The sequence below is a fragment of the Phyllostomus hastatus genome, unplaced genomic scaffold (genome assembly GCF_019186645.2).
Source record: "Phyllostomus hastatus isolate PE091 unplaced genomic scaffold, TTU_PhHast_1.1 phas_scaffold_182, whole genome shotgun sequence".
NCBI lineage: Eukaryota > Metazoa > Chordata > Mammalia > Chiroptera > Phyllostomidae > Phyllostomus > Phyllostomus hastatus.
In genome coordinates this window covers 10,582,620-10,602,592 of record NW_025334013.1, presented here as the reverse complement: position 1 = coordinate 10,602,592, position 19,973 = coordinate 10,582,620, and the positions used below count along the sequence as shown (strand labels likewise).

The 19,973-nt window shown below is 57.7% G+C and overlaps 1 protein-coding gene across 1 annotated transcript in view; it reads right to left on the bottom strand.

The window, feature by feature from the left end:
• The window catches only part of IGSF21 (immunoglobin superfamily member 21), a 229,994-nt gene that overhangs the window by 17,544 nt on the left and 192,477 nt on the right, over positions 1 to 19,973 (bottom strand). Inside the window, exon 4 of the mRNA XM_045859339.1 lies at positions 17,680 to 17,798. Coding sequence (XP_045715295.1) covers positions 17,680 to 17,798 — 119 coding nt within the window. The remainder of the gene's footprint in view (positions 1 to 17,679; positions 17,799 to 19,973) is intronic.

Here is a 19,973-nt window from a genome sequence, read left to right as displayed (position 1 = left end):
TGAGGGAGGCAGGGGCTGGCATTTCAGACTCCACGGTTAAGGTGGACACAGCGAGGCGATGGTCGGTGATTCATCTTATGAAGTTAGCTCTGACCTATCGCCTACCTTTCTCTTGAAAGCAGAACTTTGTCTCGGTCATCGTAACTCACTTTGGGGATAATTTGATGGCTCTTTGCTCGACGAATCATCCCGCAGCCTTTGAGATTTGGGAATACAGGCCTGCTCCCGCACAGACCCCAGCATTCCTGGAAAGAGGAGGCTGCCCCGTGCCCCGTGCCCAGCTGTATCCGCCAGAATGAAACGCTCCTCCCACCGTGAGGTTCACCCCGTCCTGGCCCAGGTTTTGCTACCAGTCTCTGGCGGGAATCTGGGCAAATCAACGGAGCCCTCCCCCCTCCCAGGCGACAGTCTTCTCAGCTGTAAAATGGGCTCCAGAAGCTTTCAGCTTCTGGAATTTTTGAGAGGCAAAGCAAATGAGGAAATGAACATAAGCCTTTTATACGGACCGCAAAGTGCTGTGCCAACAGAGAGGGGTTATTTATGTCGTCCATTCGGTCGCCCGCACCCACCCCTCGGTTTAGAGGGGCGTGTGGGGGAGCTGTGTTCTCTCCCTGGAACGCCCGCCATCGGAAGGACGGGAGGATCGGTCCTGCGCCCTGGGCACCGCTCTGTGGTGGCGCTTAGCACACTCAGCTCCGGGGGCCGTTTGTCACGGGGTGGTGATCAATTAGGTTTGGGGGAGGGGCAAGGGAGGGGAAAGACAAGTTCAAAATTATATTATTTGCAAAAATCCATTCTTTCCTCTCAGCGTGCCTGCTCTATTGACTGCCTTCCTTTTCAATCAGCTCCCAGTCATTACACTATATTTCAAAAAAGAAAAAAAGAAAACCACCCTCTTAATATAAAAGTGTCAATGAATATAAATGTACCTCCATGTTCCCTGTGTTAATTTGTTTCTTTTTTCCTTTTTTTTTTTTTTGGTTCCACATCTCGGTATTTCTTTCCTGCCCTCTCTCCCAGTCTCTCTCTGCTTCTTTAAGATACTGCTCCAAGGAGCACCTCCTCCAGGAAGCCTTCTCCGCTGCAGCCACACTCAGCTGCCCAAGCTGCCTTGCTCACCTCCTCTGTGCCAATCACATATGAGACCTTCTGCTAGTTAACCCTGCCACATCCTTTAGGGCTGGCCTTGGGTGTTGCCTCCTCCAGGCAGTCTTCCAGGTTTTTGCCAGGCTCCATTAGGACTTATCCTCTGGTTCCCAGAGTGTCCTGCTCTTGTCATACTCACAGGTGCTTGTCACTCTGTCCTGGATCCATGCCTATTTCTCCACTAGCCTGTGTGTTCCCTGAAGGCTGGAGCCTTGCCTTCAACCTGACCTCAGAGTCAGTGCAGGCCTGCCCCACAGGAATTCAACTTAATTCCTGTTTGTTTCCCAGTCTTCCTTCACTTTTCCCAGCACAGCTAGGGGCACACAGCCTTCTCATGGAGGGAATTTCACTAGACCCTGACGTGCTGGGGGCCTGCCCCCATAACCAGCTTTGTCTTGATTCTCCCCACTTGATCATGCTGCAGACACACTGAGATTTTTTGGGGGGCGCCCACGGACACCCTAAGGTTGTTCCAGCCTCGGGGCCTTTACATCTGTTGCTTCTTCTGCCCGCAGTGCTTCATCCAGCTTTTTGCATGGCTGGGTTCCCCCCACCCCACAATCTAAGCGAGGTCCCCCGTTACTGTCTGCCATAGCACTTTGTTATTTCTTCATAGAGGTCATCACAATGAATGTATAATTATTGCACGCACTGGTTTGCATACTTGTCGTTCTCTCCGATATCCCGCCCTAGAATGGAAGCACCATGTGGGCGGAAACTCCTTTCGTCCATGGTCGAATCCCAAGGCCTGACGCACAACAGTTCACTCAATAAATATTCGTCAAGTGAATCAGTGGATGAGTTGAGGGGAGGGACCCAGGGGTCCCGCCCAACAATTCCTGCCCCATTTGGAAGGACTGACGTCTCCAGCCCCGCCCAAGCCCCTCTCCCCCAAGGGAAGCTGGAGGAGGCAGATCTCACAGCAGGAGTGGGACTCGAGCAAAAAGAGGGAGAGAAAAAGCACAACTCTTTGCTTTATGGGAAAATTAAATATTGAACTGAGTAGTAGCAGCAGCCAAGGGGGAAAAAGAAACCCTGACAAAAAGCTCCCAAACGGAGCTGCCCTCAGTGACGGGAGAAACGCAGCGTCTGTGCTCATTTGGGCTGCAAGGGACTCTTTCTGCGGCAGCTGCTGCACGGAGCCCACCGCTCCCTCCAACCTGGGAGCAGTGGGAAGGCTCATGCTGGTGCAGTGTCGAGGGTGAGGGATCTGGCGGCTAGGTCATGGCCAGGGCGGGTGGCCACTGCCCAGGACCCTCCCTGCCAGGAGATGGGGGCCTTTCTGAGGGGCGTGGGGCTACGAGGGAACCCAGCGGCTGCGGGCACAATCCATCCCCCGCCTCCCACTCCCCGGGAAGCTGGCGGGGAGCACCCACTCACCTGCCTCGTCCCTCCCCTGACAGCTGTTGTGCTTTTGCAGCGGCGCAAGATAAAATTAACAACCCACTGGAGGCTCTGGCTGACTGCTCTGGGGGAGCGGGGCGGGAGCCGGAGGGGGGCAGCGAGGGAGGTGGTGGATCGGTGAGGCTGGGCAGAGCGGGATTCTACGCAGGCTGCAGGCTGCCGCCGCTGAAGAAATAAAACCCTACCTGCGCACACACACAGTTTGCAGAGGGCAGTGGGCGGTGGGGGCGGGGGGAGGGGGCCGGGCCGCAGCCTCTGTGCTGGATTGGACTGGTGCTCTCGTGCTATTTTGTAGGCTACACCTTTTTATCCGGTGCTTCTCCAAGTGTGGTCCCCGACCAGCAGCATCAGCCTTTCCTGGGAGCTGGTTGGACATTCCGAGCCCCCATTCCAGACCTGCTGAATCCTCAGGGAAAGGAGGGTGAGGTCCAGCCACCTGGATTTTAACAAGCTTTGCAGGAGATTCTAGTGCAAGTTCAGTGTGCGAATCACTGCCCTGACTTCTGTGAGCTGCAGTCTGCTCATCTCTAAATCAGTGATACAACGGTGGTGTTATGTGACCTGAGGACTCGGTCCATAGTAAGTGCTCAGTAAACAGCAGTGAAAATTATTACGGATCTGGAGGGCCAGACTCAGGAAGGGCAAACCCCAGTGCAGAGGGGGCAGAGGTAGAGCTCTGTCCCAGACTCTCTGACTCTCTGCACTGATTGGGTCAACGGCCTTCAAATCCCCAAGACCCCGCCCCCACAGCCAGGCAACTTTCTGCTTGTGCCTTGATTGGCTATTTGTCAAGGCTCTCAGTTTTCTGATTGGCCTACTAGGCTGCCAGTCCCACATGGACCCACCCCACACCTGCGGTTTGCTGGCTGGAGGCAGCCTGCCTGTGGCCACCACAGGAGGCTGCCCCAACCCTTCCACGTCACTGTAGTTTATGTGGCAATAGAACAAATGTGTTCAGGCCCAGATAGGTGCCATTTCTGCAGAGATGAAATCTATGGGGTGTGACATGAATCTGTTTTAAATAGCGGCAATGCTGGCTATTGGGGGAATGTTCTCAATGCATCCCAGAGGTATATATTACACACATGGGTGATTTTATCAGGTGCCGTACTTGGAGTTTGATGAAGGAAGCCTCTGGAAGCCTACAGAAGCCTGGGGAGGTCCTCGCAAGTGGAGCAACATTTAAGATCTGGCAAGAGCCAGTGGCACCCAGCTCAGGTTCTCCCTTCTCAAGTTCAAGTTCAGAGCTGCTCTATATTCCCCTCTCATCCGCCCACAAAAGCAGTGTGCTGAAGTTCCGAGGCTCTGAGTGGACCCTGACCCCTACTTCCCCACCCTGGAATACTTCTGTCTCTTTCAGCAGAACTTTGTTCCCCTAAATACTGGGCCTTGGTGTTCTGGGGCCCAGAACAGGGCTTACCCCTGAACTTCCCCCTCCCCTCGAGCCTGAGACGCCTGGCTCCAAGGTCACTACCCTTTTGTTCACAGGCAGTGTGTCCCTTAGGCAGTTGCGAGTCTCCTGAGCCTCACCCACAGGGTGCCTGTCCTGTGTGGGCTGCTTGTGAGGGCGGAAGCACGTGGCAGGGGCCACCCCTGGTGATCTTACTGCAGAGCCCCCAGCCCATGCCCCCAGCTCAGAGCCTCCCTCCCAGCAAGAGATTTCCCAGGGCTCTCTGCGGCCGGAGTCTTTCCTGTCCAATCAGCATTTTAAGATTGATTTCCGAGTCAAGGGCAAGTAAATCATTCTTGCCGCTTTGCTTCTCATAAAGCAATCTCCAGGGGAGATGGGAAGGGAGTGGAGGGGAGAAGCCGTGCAAAGGGCGCTTTTGGAGGAAGAGGATTGTGCGATGTTTTTCCTCCCCAACATTTTACGATGAAAAATTTCCAACCTATCTGAAAGTTCTGATAATGATATTATCGGAACTTGTGTCCATCCTCCAGTTCCTACGAGGAACACTGTAGTCTACCTGCTTTGTCCTACAATACATTTGTCGCATTGTTTCATTTTCAAGAGCTGGGGGAGGCCCAGCCAAACTTCATCCCCAGTGGGATCCAGCTGTGGCCGGGGCGGAGGGGCTGGAGCTGGGGTTCTCAGAGATCTGGCACCCGTGGCCTCTTGCCCGGCCTTGCCATGGCCCCGTGGGCCAGGGCCTTGGCTGCCTGTCTCACCTCTGACCTCTCCATCCTCATGTCTCATCGGGCCCATCCTGGCCTCAGTTCTCTCGTCTGTAAAATGGGGACCCAATAGTTCCTGTCTCGCAGGGCTGCTGTGAGGAAGAACTGAGCTCACGTTTGGGAAGCTCTCTGCAGGAGGCCCGCTGTGGTCAGTCCACATATCCCTCGGCCACGAAATCAAGGAGCAGTGACGTCCATCGCTGGTCCTGGAACAGTCACTCACTGTTCCTTCCCCTCTGTCACTCACACTGGCTGCTGGCCCCTCACTCTAGGGACACTGGTTCACTCTGCTGATCGGGATCCAGCACAGGGCAGCTCTACCAAGTGTGTGCCGGGCTGCTGTTTGCAGGGATCAGGAGGGTAGGGGGGTTTGCTCAGAGAGTGTCCTCCTCTGCACCCTGAGTTCGGGGGGGGGGGCTCCCTGCTGCTGGCCTGGGGGATTCCTAAAGTCTTCTCCAGTTCCAAAGCCTCTTGCTCTGGGTGGGGAGGTCCAGGGGGTTCAAGGTTAGGGAGGAGGCAGACCTCCTGACCAGCTGTCAGACAATGGGACTGGTCAGCAGAAGGGGGCCCAGGGTCTCCCTGATGGGGAGCCTTGGGAGTTGGGGAGTCTCTTCTCTGATGGGCCTGGGCAATCAGCTGGTGGGGCAGGGGGTGCCTGGCACCATAGCTGCCTGGTGAGTACCTACTCTACCCTCCCTCCTATGCCCAAACCCCAGGTGCTGAGGGGGCTTCGTAGACCCATCCTGGCTCCGGCGGCATCCCTGACAGATGTCACTGGACTTGGGGCCGTGCTGTGGCCTTGCCTTTCCTGTTAGCTTGCGGCCAAGCCCAGTGGACAGAGGGCAGCCCGGCCCTGCAGCAGCTGGGCCTGAGAGACCTTCCCCGAGGCACCTCCCTCCCCCTCCCCCCGCTCCCTCAGGACTGGGCACAGCAGTCGCTCATACAGGGCTCGGGAGCCACGCTGCCATGTCCTGGCTCTGCCACCTGTTAGCTGCATGAACTTGGTGAGTAACCTGCCCTGTCTGTGCCCGTTTCCCCATCTGCGACATGGGAATCCCCATGACATCCACCCGACAGGGTTCTTGGGAGCATTGTGTAAAGGGTTTGGACGCTGGCCTGGCCCCTGGCACGCACTGAATAAATGTCAGCTCTTGTTGTTATTATATCTTATTACCTCTCTTCACCTGTGTCCCCCTGGGGTCCTGCCACACAGCAGTGCTCCCTACTCGCCACGGTTTGCTGCTCCCACACTGCTATCTACGGGGCTCCTTTCACTTGAAATGCCTCCTGTGCTGTCTGCCCCCAGCCTACGAGGCCTCGCTCTATACCACCTCCTCCGTGAAGCCTTCCTGATGCCTCCTCTGGGGGGAGACTCTCCTTCCTGGGAACCCCCACATCCCTCAGCTTGTACCCTAGTCCTCCCCCATCGCCCTTATTTTCCAGGACAACCTGTGCCTTTCTCTGTCTCCCCCATCTCTCAGGGACTCCTTCAGGGCAGACACTGGTTTCACACCCCTCTTGGTGTCCCCAGAGCCTAGAGGTCAGGCTCTGGACTCAGGGAGAGCAGCTGAGACTCTCCCTTCGGTCACTCACCAGCCATGTGACCTTGGGCAAGGGACTCCAGCCCTCTGAGCCTCGGCGTCCTCCTCTGTAAAATGGGCATAACCACACTCACGCACTCTCCCACCAGCCGTCGTGCGAAAGAAACACGAGAAGGCTCACCAAGAACGTAGCTCAATGCCTGACACATAATAAGCACCTGATCGGAGCAGGCTTTTTGTTACTGAGGTTATCACGATGATTACAATCGTTGTTAAGAGGATCCCTCCTAAGGGAGTGAGCAAGGGAGCTGGCAGCAGAGACAGGGCCGAGTCAAGTTGGGGTGTGCTCTCGGTCCCAGTCTCCCCTGGGGTGCCTAAGGCAGCAGGCTGTCCCTGCACCCCCCGCCCCCCCGCCGACTTCTGGCAAAGTTCTGTTCCCACCTGTAACCTCAGCCTCCTGCCTGCTTCTTAAATCACTGGGCCCGAGGCACTGCAGCCTCCACAGCCACATATCACTTGTAATTAAGGGCCCTGTCCCAGGGAGGGGACGTTTACCTTCTGCCGGAGACACTAAATCCAGCTCCCAGTGGTGCAGAGGATAAAGCATAGACCTGACCTAACACTTGTCAAGGTTTAACGATGCACCTGCAGGCCTGCTGTGGTGGGGCCCAGGAGACTGGGGCCTGAGGGGCGGGGGGTGCGGGAAGGAGGCAGAGGGAGGCAGTGCCAGGACTGGAGGCCAGTTCTGGTCTATGAGACACAGACGGTCCAGGTAGCTGGCGAGGGTCTTGGGGGGCTGCAGACACCTGCCTTGACAAATCCAGGGGGCAGGTAAATCTCCACAGTTCAACTCAGCAGGGCACGATGAGCCAGCCATTCCATGAGTGGCTGCAGAGAAGCTCCTTAGCCAGGCGGTGTGGGTTTAAGAACCAGCTTTGTCACTTACATGCTGTGTGACCTTCAGCACGTTACTTAACCTCTCTGGGCCTCAGTTTTCTCATTTCTTAAAATGGGAACAATAGAAGTACGTACCTCCTAGAGGTGTGAGGATTAAATGAATCAATATATTTAAAATGCTTGGAGCAATGGTCCGCACCCTGTGACTGCAAAATTCACCACTACTGTCGCATGTCCTGGCTGTCCCATATTAAAAGGGCTCTCTCTCAGGCCTTTCCCCTTAGCAGGCTCATAGTAGGTGCTGGTAACTATGGGCTGAATCATGAACTTGTAAGTGTGAGGAATGAATGAGCAAACGGCCGCTCCCTCCAGCCACAGCCCGGGGTCGGGGAGGGGTTCCGCACCATGCCCAGTGTGCGCATGCGCTTGGGAAACCTGGCCTCCACCCCCGGCTCAGGGCCTCAGGTCCTCATGGAGGGAGAGCGAGAATCAGAGGACACTCAGGTTCATGCTTTAGGCTTCTCTTAACTAGCAGACTCAATTTTCTCTTCTGTAAAATGGGGGGACTGATCTTGCTGACTGCCCAGATGGCTGGGAGGAGCAGCTGATGGTGCGGCCCAAATATTCCAAGCTGCCTGTTGAGGGGAGCCCTGGTCTCCGGCCCAGGCCCATCTGGCTGCCATAGTGCCCCCCACTTGGACAAGGTCCCTCATCTTCCTGGCAGCCTCGTAGCGGGAGAACCGTGGGCTCTGGCTCCCAGCAGACCTGAGCTGGAATCCCAGCCCACTCCCGGCTGTGGGGGGCGGGCCTGTTCCCGGACACCCTGAGCAGGCGTCAGAGAGGCAGGCCGGGGAGGACCGGGGCATCTGCTGCTGAGCACACCGTGGGCTGCGGTCAAGGGCACCCCTCCTCCGCAGGACCATGTTCAGGGAGGGAGGGATGGCAGATTCTAGAAACCTGTGCAGGAGGCGGTTAGCAGGCTCGGGCCTTTGGGGCTGAAGCTGGGAAGTGACCGTCCTTGGTAGATGGTCCAGGTAGCTCCAAAGTGTTCCTCCGAGCCCCCAACCCATCTGTCTGGCTCCTCTCTGCACTGGCTCTCAGCTGGTGACCTCGGCTAGCTGGGGGCCCAAGGAGCAGTTGGCGGGCAGCATGGGCAGCCTTTTCCCAGGGCCCTAGCCAGGTCCAGGCATGGGAGATGCTGTTATATCCACTGTGGAAGGCCCTGGCCACTCCGGTCTCAGTCACTGGCCTGCCAAGGGACCCCCTGTGGCAGCTAAGCCCAGCCATCTGTCTCCTGCCCCTTCTGCCCATCTAGCTGCCCCCTCGGGAGCTCTGCCTGGTGAGCAGGTGCCCTGGCCCCTCCACCCCGGTGGCCCATTTTCAGTGGTCACCTCTGCTGAGTGAGATCACACGGCTTCATCGGTACCTTCTCAGGGGCTTGCCTCGTGCCGGGTCCTGCCATGTCCCCTGCATCGCCCCCATCTTTTCGATTGCTCCCCATGTCCTGTGGCTTCTGTCTGGAGACCCCTGGCGTGTTCCACCTCTACTGTCTGAGCCCTGGGCTGGCTCCTGTCTCTGTGCCCTTCTCAGAGTGTTCTCTGTGTACCGTCTTATTTCCTCCACACAGCAGCCCCACGAAGTAGGAACCTCCATCACCCCCAGGCTCCAGCTGCAGAGACTGAGGCTGGGAGAGGAACAGTCACAGCAGGACTGCGGAGGGGGTGGGGGTGGACTCAGGGCTGCTGGTTCCATTCTTTCCTCGTCCCCTCTACCAGAGCCCAGGGTGGGAGGCCAGTGCTGCCACTGCCTGGCTTAGGGATCTCCCACCGGACAGATGTCCCTTCCTGCAGCCCTGGACCCATCCCTGGGCCTGGCCATCATTTACAGTGTGAAGGTTACGGCAAAATGGGCCAGAGGTGAGAAGAGCTACCCTTTTCAGCAGCTCCCTGAGCACCTGGGACTCAGGCCTCTCCTTCTCACGCACCAACAAGGGAGCTGTTGCTATAACCCTACCCCACCCCCACTTAGCAAACAGGGAAACTGAGGCTCCAGGAGCTTAAACAACCTGCCAGTGTGAGCCCATGGTTAGGCCCAGGGGCTCTGGAGCCCACCGCCTGGGTTTGAGTCCCACTTCTATCCTTACTGGACCTGTGCCCTGGGGCACGCTCTTTAACATCCCTGTTTTCACAGTTGTACATGGGGAAGGTAACGGCAGACCCTACCTGAGGGGGTTGTTAGGACAATTAAATGTGTTGACAGGTGCAAGATATCGAAGAACTGTGCCTGGTGTGTAGTAAATGTGCAATAAACATTTGCTGCTTTTATCGCCAGTAGTTGCAAAGTGGGTTTAACATTCATGGCTGAATGCAAGGCTCGCACCCTTAACCACTCCTCAGCTCTCCAAGGGAGTGAACGCCGCTTCTGGTCCACCTACTCCGATAGAGGGGTACTTCTCCAAGTGGCGATGACCCGGCCCTGTCGTTTCCAGCATGGTGGGCCTGGGGGGGTGGCTGTAGGCACCCAGAGGGGGTGGGGAGGAGGAGGAGGGAGGGCAGAAGGCTTTGATCGGGGAGCAGCCCAGACTTGTATCCAGCCCCGGTCCTCGGAACCCTGGGGCTTCTGGGGTGGGAAGTGGAGTTTGCACCCCCTGGCCCTCCTCGCCCTGGACTCGTCTGCAGCGCGGGCCTGGATCCTAACCGGCCCACGCCCCCTCCTGACACGGGCTCTCTGCAGTCTGAGGCCACTGCAGTTGCCTGGGGCCCTTTCATGTAATGAGTTCAAGCCCAGCGGGAGGCTCATCCGCTCGGGCTCCAAGACCGGGGAGAGAGCCGCTCCTTTCCCACCCAGCAGGCATCCTGCGCTCTGGAGGGGGCTGATGGCGGCCCAGAATCTTGCCTCCCAGCTGCCCTGCCTGCAGACCTCCAGGGATGCTCACTCAGGCAGCCTCCCTCCCTCCAGGGAACCTAACCCATCCCCTGGATGGCCAGGAACACCTGCAATGCGCTGGCTCTGCCTGGGAGACTCCCACCCCCACAGCCGCCCTGCACCCAGGTAGGCTCCCTGAAAGGGGGTCCTGCAGACTGAAGCCCCCTTTCCCACCGGCATCCTTCGGAGACTCCGAGTCGTGTCTCTCCGGCCTGCGGCAGCATCAGCGGGCCTTGGAGGGGCAGAGCCTACCCTCAGTCCTCAGCTCTCCCCATCCCACGAAGAGCCATCTCAAGAGAGGGCCTCGACCCTGTGATGACTGGTTCTGGGAATACGCTCCTTCTTCTGGAGAGGAGCACTGGGCTGGGAGTCCAGACAATGGGGTTCAAGAATCTGAGAAAGCAGAGCGCCAGGTCTCTGGGCTCCAGCCCGGCCATGCGGACGCGGGCTCAGCCTGCCCCACCCACCCCACCCCCGCACGCCGGTCATCTCTGTCCCCTGGGGACCCGCAGCTGCCGTGGTGAGAAAGGTCGGGGAACCGGCTCCAGGGCAACTTCCTGTGAAGTCCTCGTCCAGAAAAGCACCCAGCAGGGGGCGCGGCAGAGCCGACGGGAGGCAGCCAGACGGCTGCACAAAGCACCCCCCGGTGCACGGGGACGGACGTACAGATCAAGGGGAGGGAACAGAGAGCCCAGAAATAAACCCTCCCAGGCGCGGTCCGTCGGATCTCAGCAAGGAGGCCACGACCATTCAGTGGGGAGAGAAGGGTCTGCTCGGAAAACGGGGCCGGGGCGCCTGGACATCCACGTGCACAAATCGTGGGGGCGAGGCGCCTCTCTCACACCAAGGACAAAAATAAACTCGAAATAGGCCACACGCCGGCGCGTGCGAGTAAAAACTACAAACACCGTTAGAAGAAAACCACAGGAGTAAATCACGGCCTTGGGTCAGGCAAAGCCTCCATAGATATAAGACCACAAGCACAAGCAACTGAAGAAACAATATATAAACCAGGCTTTGACAAAATGAAACCTTTTCTCCTTTAAAGGACACACAGCCGAGAAAGTGGAATGGTCACTGACATTGGGGTAGAGAGCGTGCAAACCGCCCATCCGACAAGGCCCGTATATCTGGAATAAAGAACTCTTAAAACTTTATCATCAAAAGACAAATAACCGAACTGGAAAGGAGCAAAGGGTCTGAGAAGATATTCCCCCCAAAGCAGACATCCAAATGGCCAAGAAGCACACGACAAGATGCTCCACATCATTAGCCGGCAGAGAAATGCAAATCTAAACACCACTTCGTGAGGAAATTAAACATATCTGTTTACTCAAAAACTTGAATGTGAATGTTCATAGCACAATTATTCACCACAGCCCAGGAGTGGAAACCACCCCAGTGTCCATCGGCGGGTGCGTGAATAAACAGGGCGCCGTCGGCCCTGCAGCAGAATGGTATTCAGCGGGGGGCAGGAACGGGGCGCCGAGGGTGGATGGGTGGACCTTGCGGGCACTGCACGGAGTGCAAGAAGCCGCAGGAGAGCGCACGTTGTCCAGTGTCATGAACGTGAGGGGTGCAGGCAGATGCACAGAGGTAGGAGGTAGGTCCGGGTTTGCCTGAGCCTGGGGGAAGGGGGTCTAGGATGGGGGCAATGGCTCGCGGGTACAGGGTTTCTTTTGGGGTGAGGGAAATGTTCTAAAAGTGGCCGCACGACTCTGTGAATAGACTACACACACTGAATTGTATACTCCAAACGACGGAATGACGTTATATGAATTATGTCTCAATCAAAGCGTTTATTTAAAAAAAAAAAAACAAGAGGGGAAAGTGTCAGATGCATTGAATAAACATGCAGTAAAATTTTTTCAAAAGACAAGCCGTGTAGAGTTCGTTAACAACTTCCCGGGGTGGGGGCCGTGTCCCGGGGCCTCAGGATGGGGAGGCGCATGGGGTGCCCTTGTGGCCTTAGGTTCCAAAATTCCACTTCCTCGGCCAGCCTCACCCGGAGCCCTCCAGAAGAGAGACAGGAATCCTGGGATGGAAAGTTTTATTGATGCCTACCAATACTTCGTGCCTGCTGGTAGAGCAGAGCGGTTACCTGTGTAGGAGGCGCTTCCCCCTGCTCTGTCGCTACCTGGGGTAGAACCTCGGGTTTCCTTTCTGACAAAGGGGCAATGGTCGTACCCACCTAAGGAGCTTTTGTGATGGTTCAATGGGTTACCGTACAAGGAGCTTGGCACAGCACCTGGCATTCGGTGACCCGTGTGCTTGGGAGCAGTGTTGGACCCAGAGTCAGACAGTGAGTGACTCCCTGCTCTGCTACCTCATGGCCCAGTTACTGCTGTGGGTTGAATTGTTCCCCTCCCCGAAAGATGTTGAAATCCTGACCGCTCCCCGCCCCAGTCCCTGCCAATGCGACCTGATTTGGAAATAGGGTCTTTGCAGATGTAACCAAGTCATACAGTTTGTGATCACGGCGATGGGCAGCCCTGGGACTGAACGCAGGCATGGAGCCTCGGCCTCTGCACACGCACCAGGAGCCGCCCCCTCGAGAGCCGGCCCCTCGGGCTCTAGACCTGCGCCCGGCAGGCGGAGGCTCGAAGCAGTCGTGATTGAATCAGGCACAGGAAGACGTGACGGCTACACGGCTCAGGCCTCGCCTCCTCTGAGCATCCCTGTGGAGAGGCCTGGCGGACCACACTGTTTGAAATAGCCCCACCTGCCCCGACCGCTGTGGCTCGGTTGGTTGGGCACCCTTTCTCAAGGCGAAGCATTGCCGGTTCGATTCCCGGTCAGGGCACATGCCTGGGTTGCAGGTTCAGTTCCCCGTTGGGGCATGTACGAAAAGCAACCAATCAATGTTTCTCTCTCATATCAATGCTTTTTCTCCCTCTCTTTCTCCCTCCCTTCGCCTCTCTCTCTAAAAAACTTAAAAAAAAATCTAAAATAGCCAAGGAGTCCCACTTCCCTCTGGTCGTACCCACCTCTGCTTTGCTTGACGACCCCCGCTGACACACTGCAGGGTCCAGCTGTCCACCCGCCCATGCCTGCCTCCCCTCCTGCACTGTGAGCTCCACGAGCTTGAGGGGTTTTGCCTGTGTCGTCGCTGGAGCCGAATGCTAGTGCACACAGCCATGCCCAGACTGCGCTCAGGGCTCAATCAACACTTCTTCCATAAACGAACCCATGGAGAGCGGGTGAATGAGATTTAGAGCACCCCAGTGTGTGGGCATCCAGGTCACCTTCTGATATGTTGGAGTCCTCGCCCCCAGTACCTGCGAGTGTGCTCTTCTTCGGAATACGGTCTTTGCTGATGTAACCAAGAGGGGGCCTATTTGTGTGTGTGTGTGTGTGTGTGTGTGTTCTGCTAGACTCAAAGTCCAGCGCTCCTTCCAGAGGGACTGAGTAGTACTGAGGGGTCCTGGGTAGTAGAGGACAGGAGAAGCGCCCGTGGGGACTGGGGTGCAGGGATGGAGGAGGGCTCTTGGTCCTCCCAGAACCCTGCAGGCCCCCAAAGGGAAAGCAGCTCCCCCTCAACCATCTGGCCTTTGGAGAGCCAAGCGCTCCCAGCGGGGCCTCGGTTTCCCCGAGCTGAGGTCCTCCCTCTCCCCCAGCTCTGCACCGCCCGCCCCCCCCCCGCCCCCCGGCCCCGACACTTCCTGACACTGGAGTTACCGACAACCTTTGCGTCCAAGGCAGGGACGTTTCCCTGGGCGTTCAGAGCTGCTGTCAGGAGCACCAGCTCCGGCCTCAGGCAGACCTGGAGGGACCCCCATCTCTGTCGCTCAGCATGGGTGAGCCCCTTAACCTCCCAGAGCCTCCGTTCCCTCACCTGTAAAGTGGGGGTGACGAAGCCTGAAGGTCACGGATTAGCCGGGTTGATGTTCAGCGCCCAGTGCTGGGCACACAGACCCCGTCTGGTGGGGCGTGACCATGGCTATTAGCTGTGGGTGGGAAGAGCCCCCTGCGTGGTGACAACTCCGTGCCTGGGCCTCCGGGTGGCACCGGAAGAGCAGCGTCTTTGGCTGGGACAGGGCGGGGGTGTCTGGGCCTCCCAACGTTTAATTGATTGTAACATCGCGCCCTTAACACGCTCTCCCGCACAACCGGCACCCGCGAGGAGCGCCGCGGCGACGCTTCCGTGACCGTGTGCGACGCGTTCCCGGGGCTCAGCACGCGACTTTGAAATTGGCTTACAATTTATCTGCAGCTCGGATAAAAACATTTTAATGACTGCGTGCGGCACGAGTCCTCGGTGTCACCCACGGGGCTCCCGGATGTCTTCCCCCACCACAGAGCAGGGATGTTACAGGCGTGAAATTACAGCCACTCTTGCATTTTGATTTCCACCCGGAGGCCTCTGGAAACAGCGCATTAGGATGTGCTGGATGCAGACTCTGTGCTCCATGCTCGGCTCTCCTGCGGAACCGCTCTTCTGTGTTCTTAATGCGTGTGGGGCCCAGGGCTGTGCCGGCTCCCCGGCTTCCCCTCATCCCTGCTGTCCTGGGGAGCTTCCTGTTGACCTCCAAACTGGACAGGGGCTCCCTTACACCCCCGGTATCTGCCATGGTCTTTAGGATCCCTTGTAGCACAAAGGAGAGCCCAGCTTTCCTTAGCGAGGCCTTTGCTTGCTAAGAGGGAGGGTTTCTGTGTGTGCGTGTGTCTCCAGAAAAGGTCTATGGGGTGTCCCAGACAGGCCCAAACAACGGACACATTTTAATTTTTGAAACCTGCCTTGACACAGAGTTAAAGGAGAGAGTCATGGAGGTGTGTGTGGGGGGGGGGTGGCACAATGGTTCACCTTTCTGACTGTGCCTGGCTTTTAACTGGCGTGGTTACCATTAACTGGTGCTGGAAGAGATACTATCTATCAAGCACGGGAAGTTGGCCCGAGCCCAGAGCATCCTGTTCTGTGGATAATCTCGCTCCATCCTCCCAGCTCGGGCCAAACCACTTCCTTCTCCGAGCCTCCGTCTGCCGCACGGCTGACGTGGCTGCTGGATCCTGGGGGAACCGTTCCAGACCTCAGGGAGCCACGAAGCCGCGCTCCTCTGGGCCAGGACCAGCCACGGCTCTGCGGGGCCCAGAGAAAATCCCCCCCATCCCTGAGCCTCAGCCTCCTCCTCCGAGAATCGGGGACCATCGCACTCCCGCCCCCGAGGGGCTGTTGTGAGGATCAGGTGCAATGCTCCGTGGTAAGCGCTTCGCAGTGGCGCACGTCGGCCAGGCGGGAGGTGTGACTGTCCTTGTCGAAGTTGGGATGGACCCTGGCTCCTCTTCTATGCACACGGTGCCAGGACGGGCAGAGCCGAGGGTGGAGGCTAAGGGAGCCCGGGGCACGGGCGGGCAGAGGCCAGCTGCCACCTCTCCCGGAAACAGGGCAGAGCTGGGCCCCCTTCCGGGGAGCCGGGTTGCGCGAAGCTGTGAACACTCATTCCTCAGACTGGCTTAGAGATCCCGGGAGTCACGAGTCTCGGACGGGACTTCTCTGTGCGGGGGCTGAAACCAGGGGCGTGAGGCAGCCGGTGATAATGAAGACGGACGGGGAAGCTGAGGCCCCGGGAGGCTAACGAACGGCTCATGGCGGGTCTGGAATTCGAACCCGGACCTGAGCATCCTTAGCTTGTGTGCTGCAGGGGTGGGGCCACTGTCCTGCGTCCGGGGCCACGGGAGGTGAGAATTAGAATTGGGGCGGGGAGAGATACATTGCATATGGATATGTTGATATTTGTAGCAATATAGACATATACAAAATTAGTACGTTTTTGAATACTTAGAGGTCTGGATCGGTGCTCTGAACGTGTGGTCCCAACACTGAGCTGCCTAATAACAGAGGAAGATTAGGCGATCCTAGCTGCTGGCAAGAGGCTGGCTTTCCCTGCACCTCCAAAACGGCACCGGTAACATGGGGGCGCTAACGCTGGTTCCTGCCCTTGGGGCGGTGGAGGGGGCTAAATGATGCCACATGGAAAGCATTGAGCACGGCAGCCTCTTCGGGGTCTTCCCTGAGTCCTCTCCCTAAAGGAGCCGCCACCCCACCTACGGCCACTTGATTTGTCCCCCAGTATTTATCGTCACCCACAACCATCTCACTAATTCACCCTTGGGTGCATTTTATGCTCATCTCACACACTGGATGCACACTCCCCAGGGACAGAGATGTCCTGTTAAAGGCGTGCGTTCATTACTTGGCACATAGTAGGTGCTCAATAAACATCCGATGATGAAATATGACTGCTTGCACATCCCTCCTGGGACTAGGAGCCCTTTGAGGGTGCCAGCTGAGTGCTGTCCCCTGGTGCGACCCCCTCAGGGCCAGGCACCAAGACCACTCCCTGTCCTTGTTTTACATGAGCCCATCCATGAGCCGGGGCACTGCAAGAGGGGAGGTTTCCCCAGCAGAAACCGCCCCTTCCCCGCCGCGGCCCTGCCCCCAGGAAGCCAGAGCACACCAGTGCTGCTGCTGCTGCAGGAGTGGGTGTCCTCCTGGAGGTCTGGCCTTCGGAGGGTTTCAATTTCCCCAGAAGCAGCGGCTTTCAGCGGGGCCTTTATGCTTCCATTGATTGCCCGAGTACCGCGGCTTTGTTTCCCTGATGAATATCATTTGCTAAGAAACTTGGGGAGAGCGCTGGAGCCCAGAGTTGAGGCCAAGTCCCCAGAGTTCTGGAGGCAGAACTGAGTGTGTTCCTAGCAAGAACATCTGTGCTTAAGAGACTTCAGACACTGCTGGGAGCGAGACCCTTGATTTTGCAAATGGGGAGACCGGGGGTGGGGTCGGGGACATAGGCAGCCGCTTTGCAGATGTGCACAGGGAGGCACAGAGGCAGCGTTCGAAGCCAGGAGCCCCCACACCCAGGCCAGCGTGCTTTCCACCTCATCACTTAGTGGCCCGAGTCTCAGCAACGGCCCTGGGAGGTTCGGGGAGGGGACACACCGCCGGGTCAGAATCATCTGTCTGCAGCAGGTGCGTGTCACCAATGAGGCTCCTGCATTGTGTCCCCCCCACCACTCCCAAGGAGCGCCCCCTCCCAACTGCACTTTCCCCACGGGTGTTTCAGTGAGTGTGGCTCTCGGCTTCCGCTGGGGAAAGGCGCCCACGCAGCTGTTCGCATGGTGCCCTGGAACTGCCTGTCTGGGTCCCCACTGGGTCACCGAGCCCAGAGCTGCGTGGTCTGTGAACAGTCCCTCGGGCCTGCGTCCAGCCCCGTCTTACAGAAGGGAGACCTGAGGCCCAGAGGCCGCGACCGCCCACTGCCCCCTGGGAAGCCCTGATGCCTCCCTCACCCTCGTTGGCTCCCTTTGACCTGCCCCCTACAAAGTGCCTGGTCCACGAGGACCCAAGGATGAGGCGCAGCTCTGTCTTCATGAGGTCAGGGTCCCCGTGCCGGTAGGAGAAGGGGGCCAGCGAGCAAATCCTCGGTGGCAAGGACACTCTGGTCGCACCTCAAGGGCAAGGGTGGGGGAGAAGAGGGTCCATGCCAACAGCATGGGCCTCTTGGCAGCTGGTGCCCGGGACAGCCCCTCCGTGCGCATGCGTACACACAGCTCCTCACGGCCCCGGGGACGCCGGCCGGGGCCCTGCACTCACCCATGACGTTGAGGAAGATGTTGCCCGATGCCAGGACCACCTTCTCCCTCGTGGCGCGGTCGTAGATGCCCACGTGGCACTCGTAGGGGCCATTGTCCGAGACGCGGACCTCGGGCAGCCTGCGGGAGGCAGAGGAGCAGGGTGAGGGCCCCACGGTCCGAGGCTGGAAGGCGCCACTCCAAAGTCCACACGGTTCAGCCTCCCTCCACCAATGTGCCCAGGTCCTGGGCTGAGAGGAGGAGCAACGTGCACGCGGCACCGACTGTGTGCCGGGCTCCCTGCTCCCAACACGCCCCCTCCGTGTACAGGTCATTATTCCCACCACATAAACACGGAAACTGAGGCTCCAAAGGGAGCAAGATGGTCACCCCCCGCCACCCGCTATGGCCAATAAGAGCCAGGACGAGAATCTGAATGCTGCTTAGTAAAGCACTACCTGTGGTAGTAAAGTACTACCACTGTACACCCAGCCCCGGGGACTTGAGAAGAAACACAGGGAAATCCTCATCCCCAAGGAGCTGCTGCCCCGGTGGACAGGGAGGCAGGGACACTGATCGTCTTTTCAAATCACGTGGGAAGGAGGGAGCTGATCCGGGCATGGGGCGGGAGGGGCTGGTTCTGCCTGAGGTAGGCAGGAGGGCTTCTCGGAGGAGGTGACCAGGAGGACGGGAGAGACACCCCCGGAACCCTGCTCTGGACACTTCCTGTAAAAGTCTGGAGGGTGAATGGTTCGGTGCTGCTGTTTTTATAGTCTCTGTCACAACTACGCAACTCTGTGCAGAGGAAAAGCAGCCACAGACAGTGTATTAGCAAAGCAGCGTGGCCATGTTCCAATAAAACTTTATTCATAACCATTGAAATTTGAATTTCAAATATTTTCATGCATAATGAAGTCTTCTTCCGGGTTTGTTTTTTTCCCCCCAACATTAAAAAGAAAATGTAAAATACACATTCATGGTTCACGGACTGTTAAAAACAGTCTGGATCTGGCCCGGAAGCCGTAGTTGGACAATCCATGTTCTAGATCTTTCTACAGGGTCTGCAGGTCAGACCATGCTAAGGATGCGTTGATATGTTGTTCTCTCTCCCTATAGAAAACACAGATGGGACAGCTCTTTCTCACCCCCTGCCGTGGGGTCAGAGAGCCAAGTTCAAGTCCCACCCCTGCTGTTGGTCCACCGCGTGACCTTGTGCGAGTCATGCCGTCTCTTTCTGGGCCCCTGTTGTCTCCTCCAAAGTATGGGGCCGATCCTTCCCGGGACTTAGAGATGATGTCACTGCAAGCCTGTGCCGGCACACAGGTGTCATTGAAGGGAGGAGGCGCTGTCCCCCGTCTTCCCTTCAGCCTGTGCCGCCCCGAGAGCCTGACCTGCACTGGCGGAGGCCGCGTGGCTGCTGTGTCGGGAAACCTGCATGTCCCCCGGCAAACCCCAGCCCTGCCTGGGTCTAACCATGCACCCAGGGGAGCTTGTTCCAGCCACGACTTAGAAGTGCGGTCACCGTGTTCGGGTCTTAGAGGGCCCCGCGCTGCAGCGGAAAACTGGGGGAAGAAGCACGGTAGCCCACCCACCATACTGGCCCACAGGCCTGTCAGAGAGACCCCGCTGGGGAAGGGAGGGGCAGCTGTTGAGAGCTCTGGCCCTGCCTGCGTGTCCCAGCCCCGCCGCCATGAGAAGGGGGGCTCCTCGAGTCCGAGTCTTCGCTCCCCCCGTCGTGGACACATTCTCCACTCTGCGCGGCTAAGCCTCCCTTCCCCATCTGTTTCTGCTGAGCCATCGAACCTCAGATTTACGCCTTCCCTCTCTTGTTTCAGCTGTGCCCACCCGTTGTTGTCTTCCAGCTCCATTTCCTCGTGATTCACTAGCCGCCACCCCCTCCGCTCGCCGCCCCCGCACCTGGGCACCAGCCTGCGTCTCCCTCCATCCTGTGGTCTCGTTGAGCTGAGTGGAGCCAGCCCCTCTGAAGCTCCCCCTTCCCTCCCACCACCCAGCACACATTAGCATAAATAAATACCTTCATTTACATAGAATATGCAGAGGTTGACATCTGGTCTACCGACTGCCATGAAAGACTTGAGACAACCGGGAGCTTCTCATCAGGGACACTTCGTGGGGGGGAAGATGCCGCCCCCTCTCCCCCCAACTCTCGGGAGAGCACAGTGACAAGGGGGAGCAGCAGAGAACTGTCTCCCCTCCGGGAAGTGCTTTCTTTCTTTGTAACTCACTAGACTAAAAAAATAGCCTCTGGACTGCGCTCTGTTGGCAGTGACAGTCACCTGAAGTGACATGTTGGGG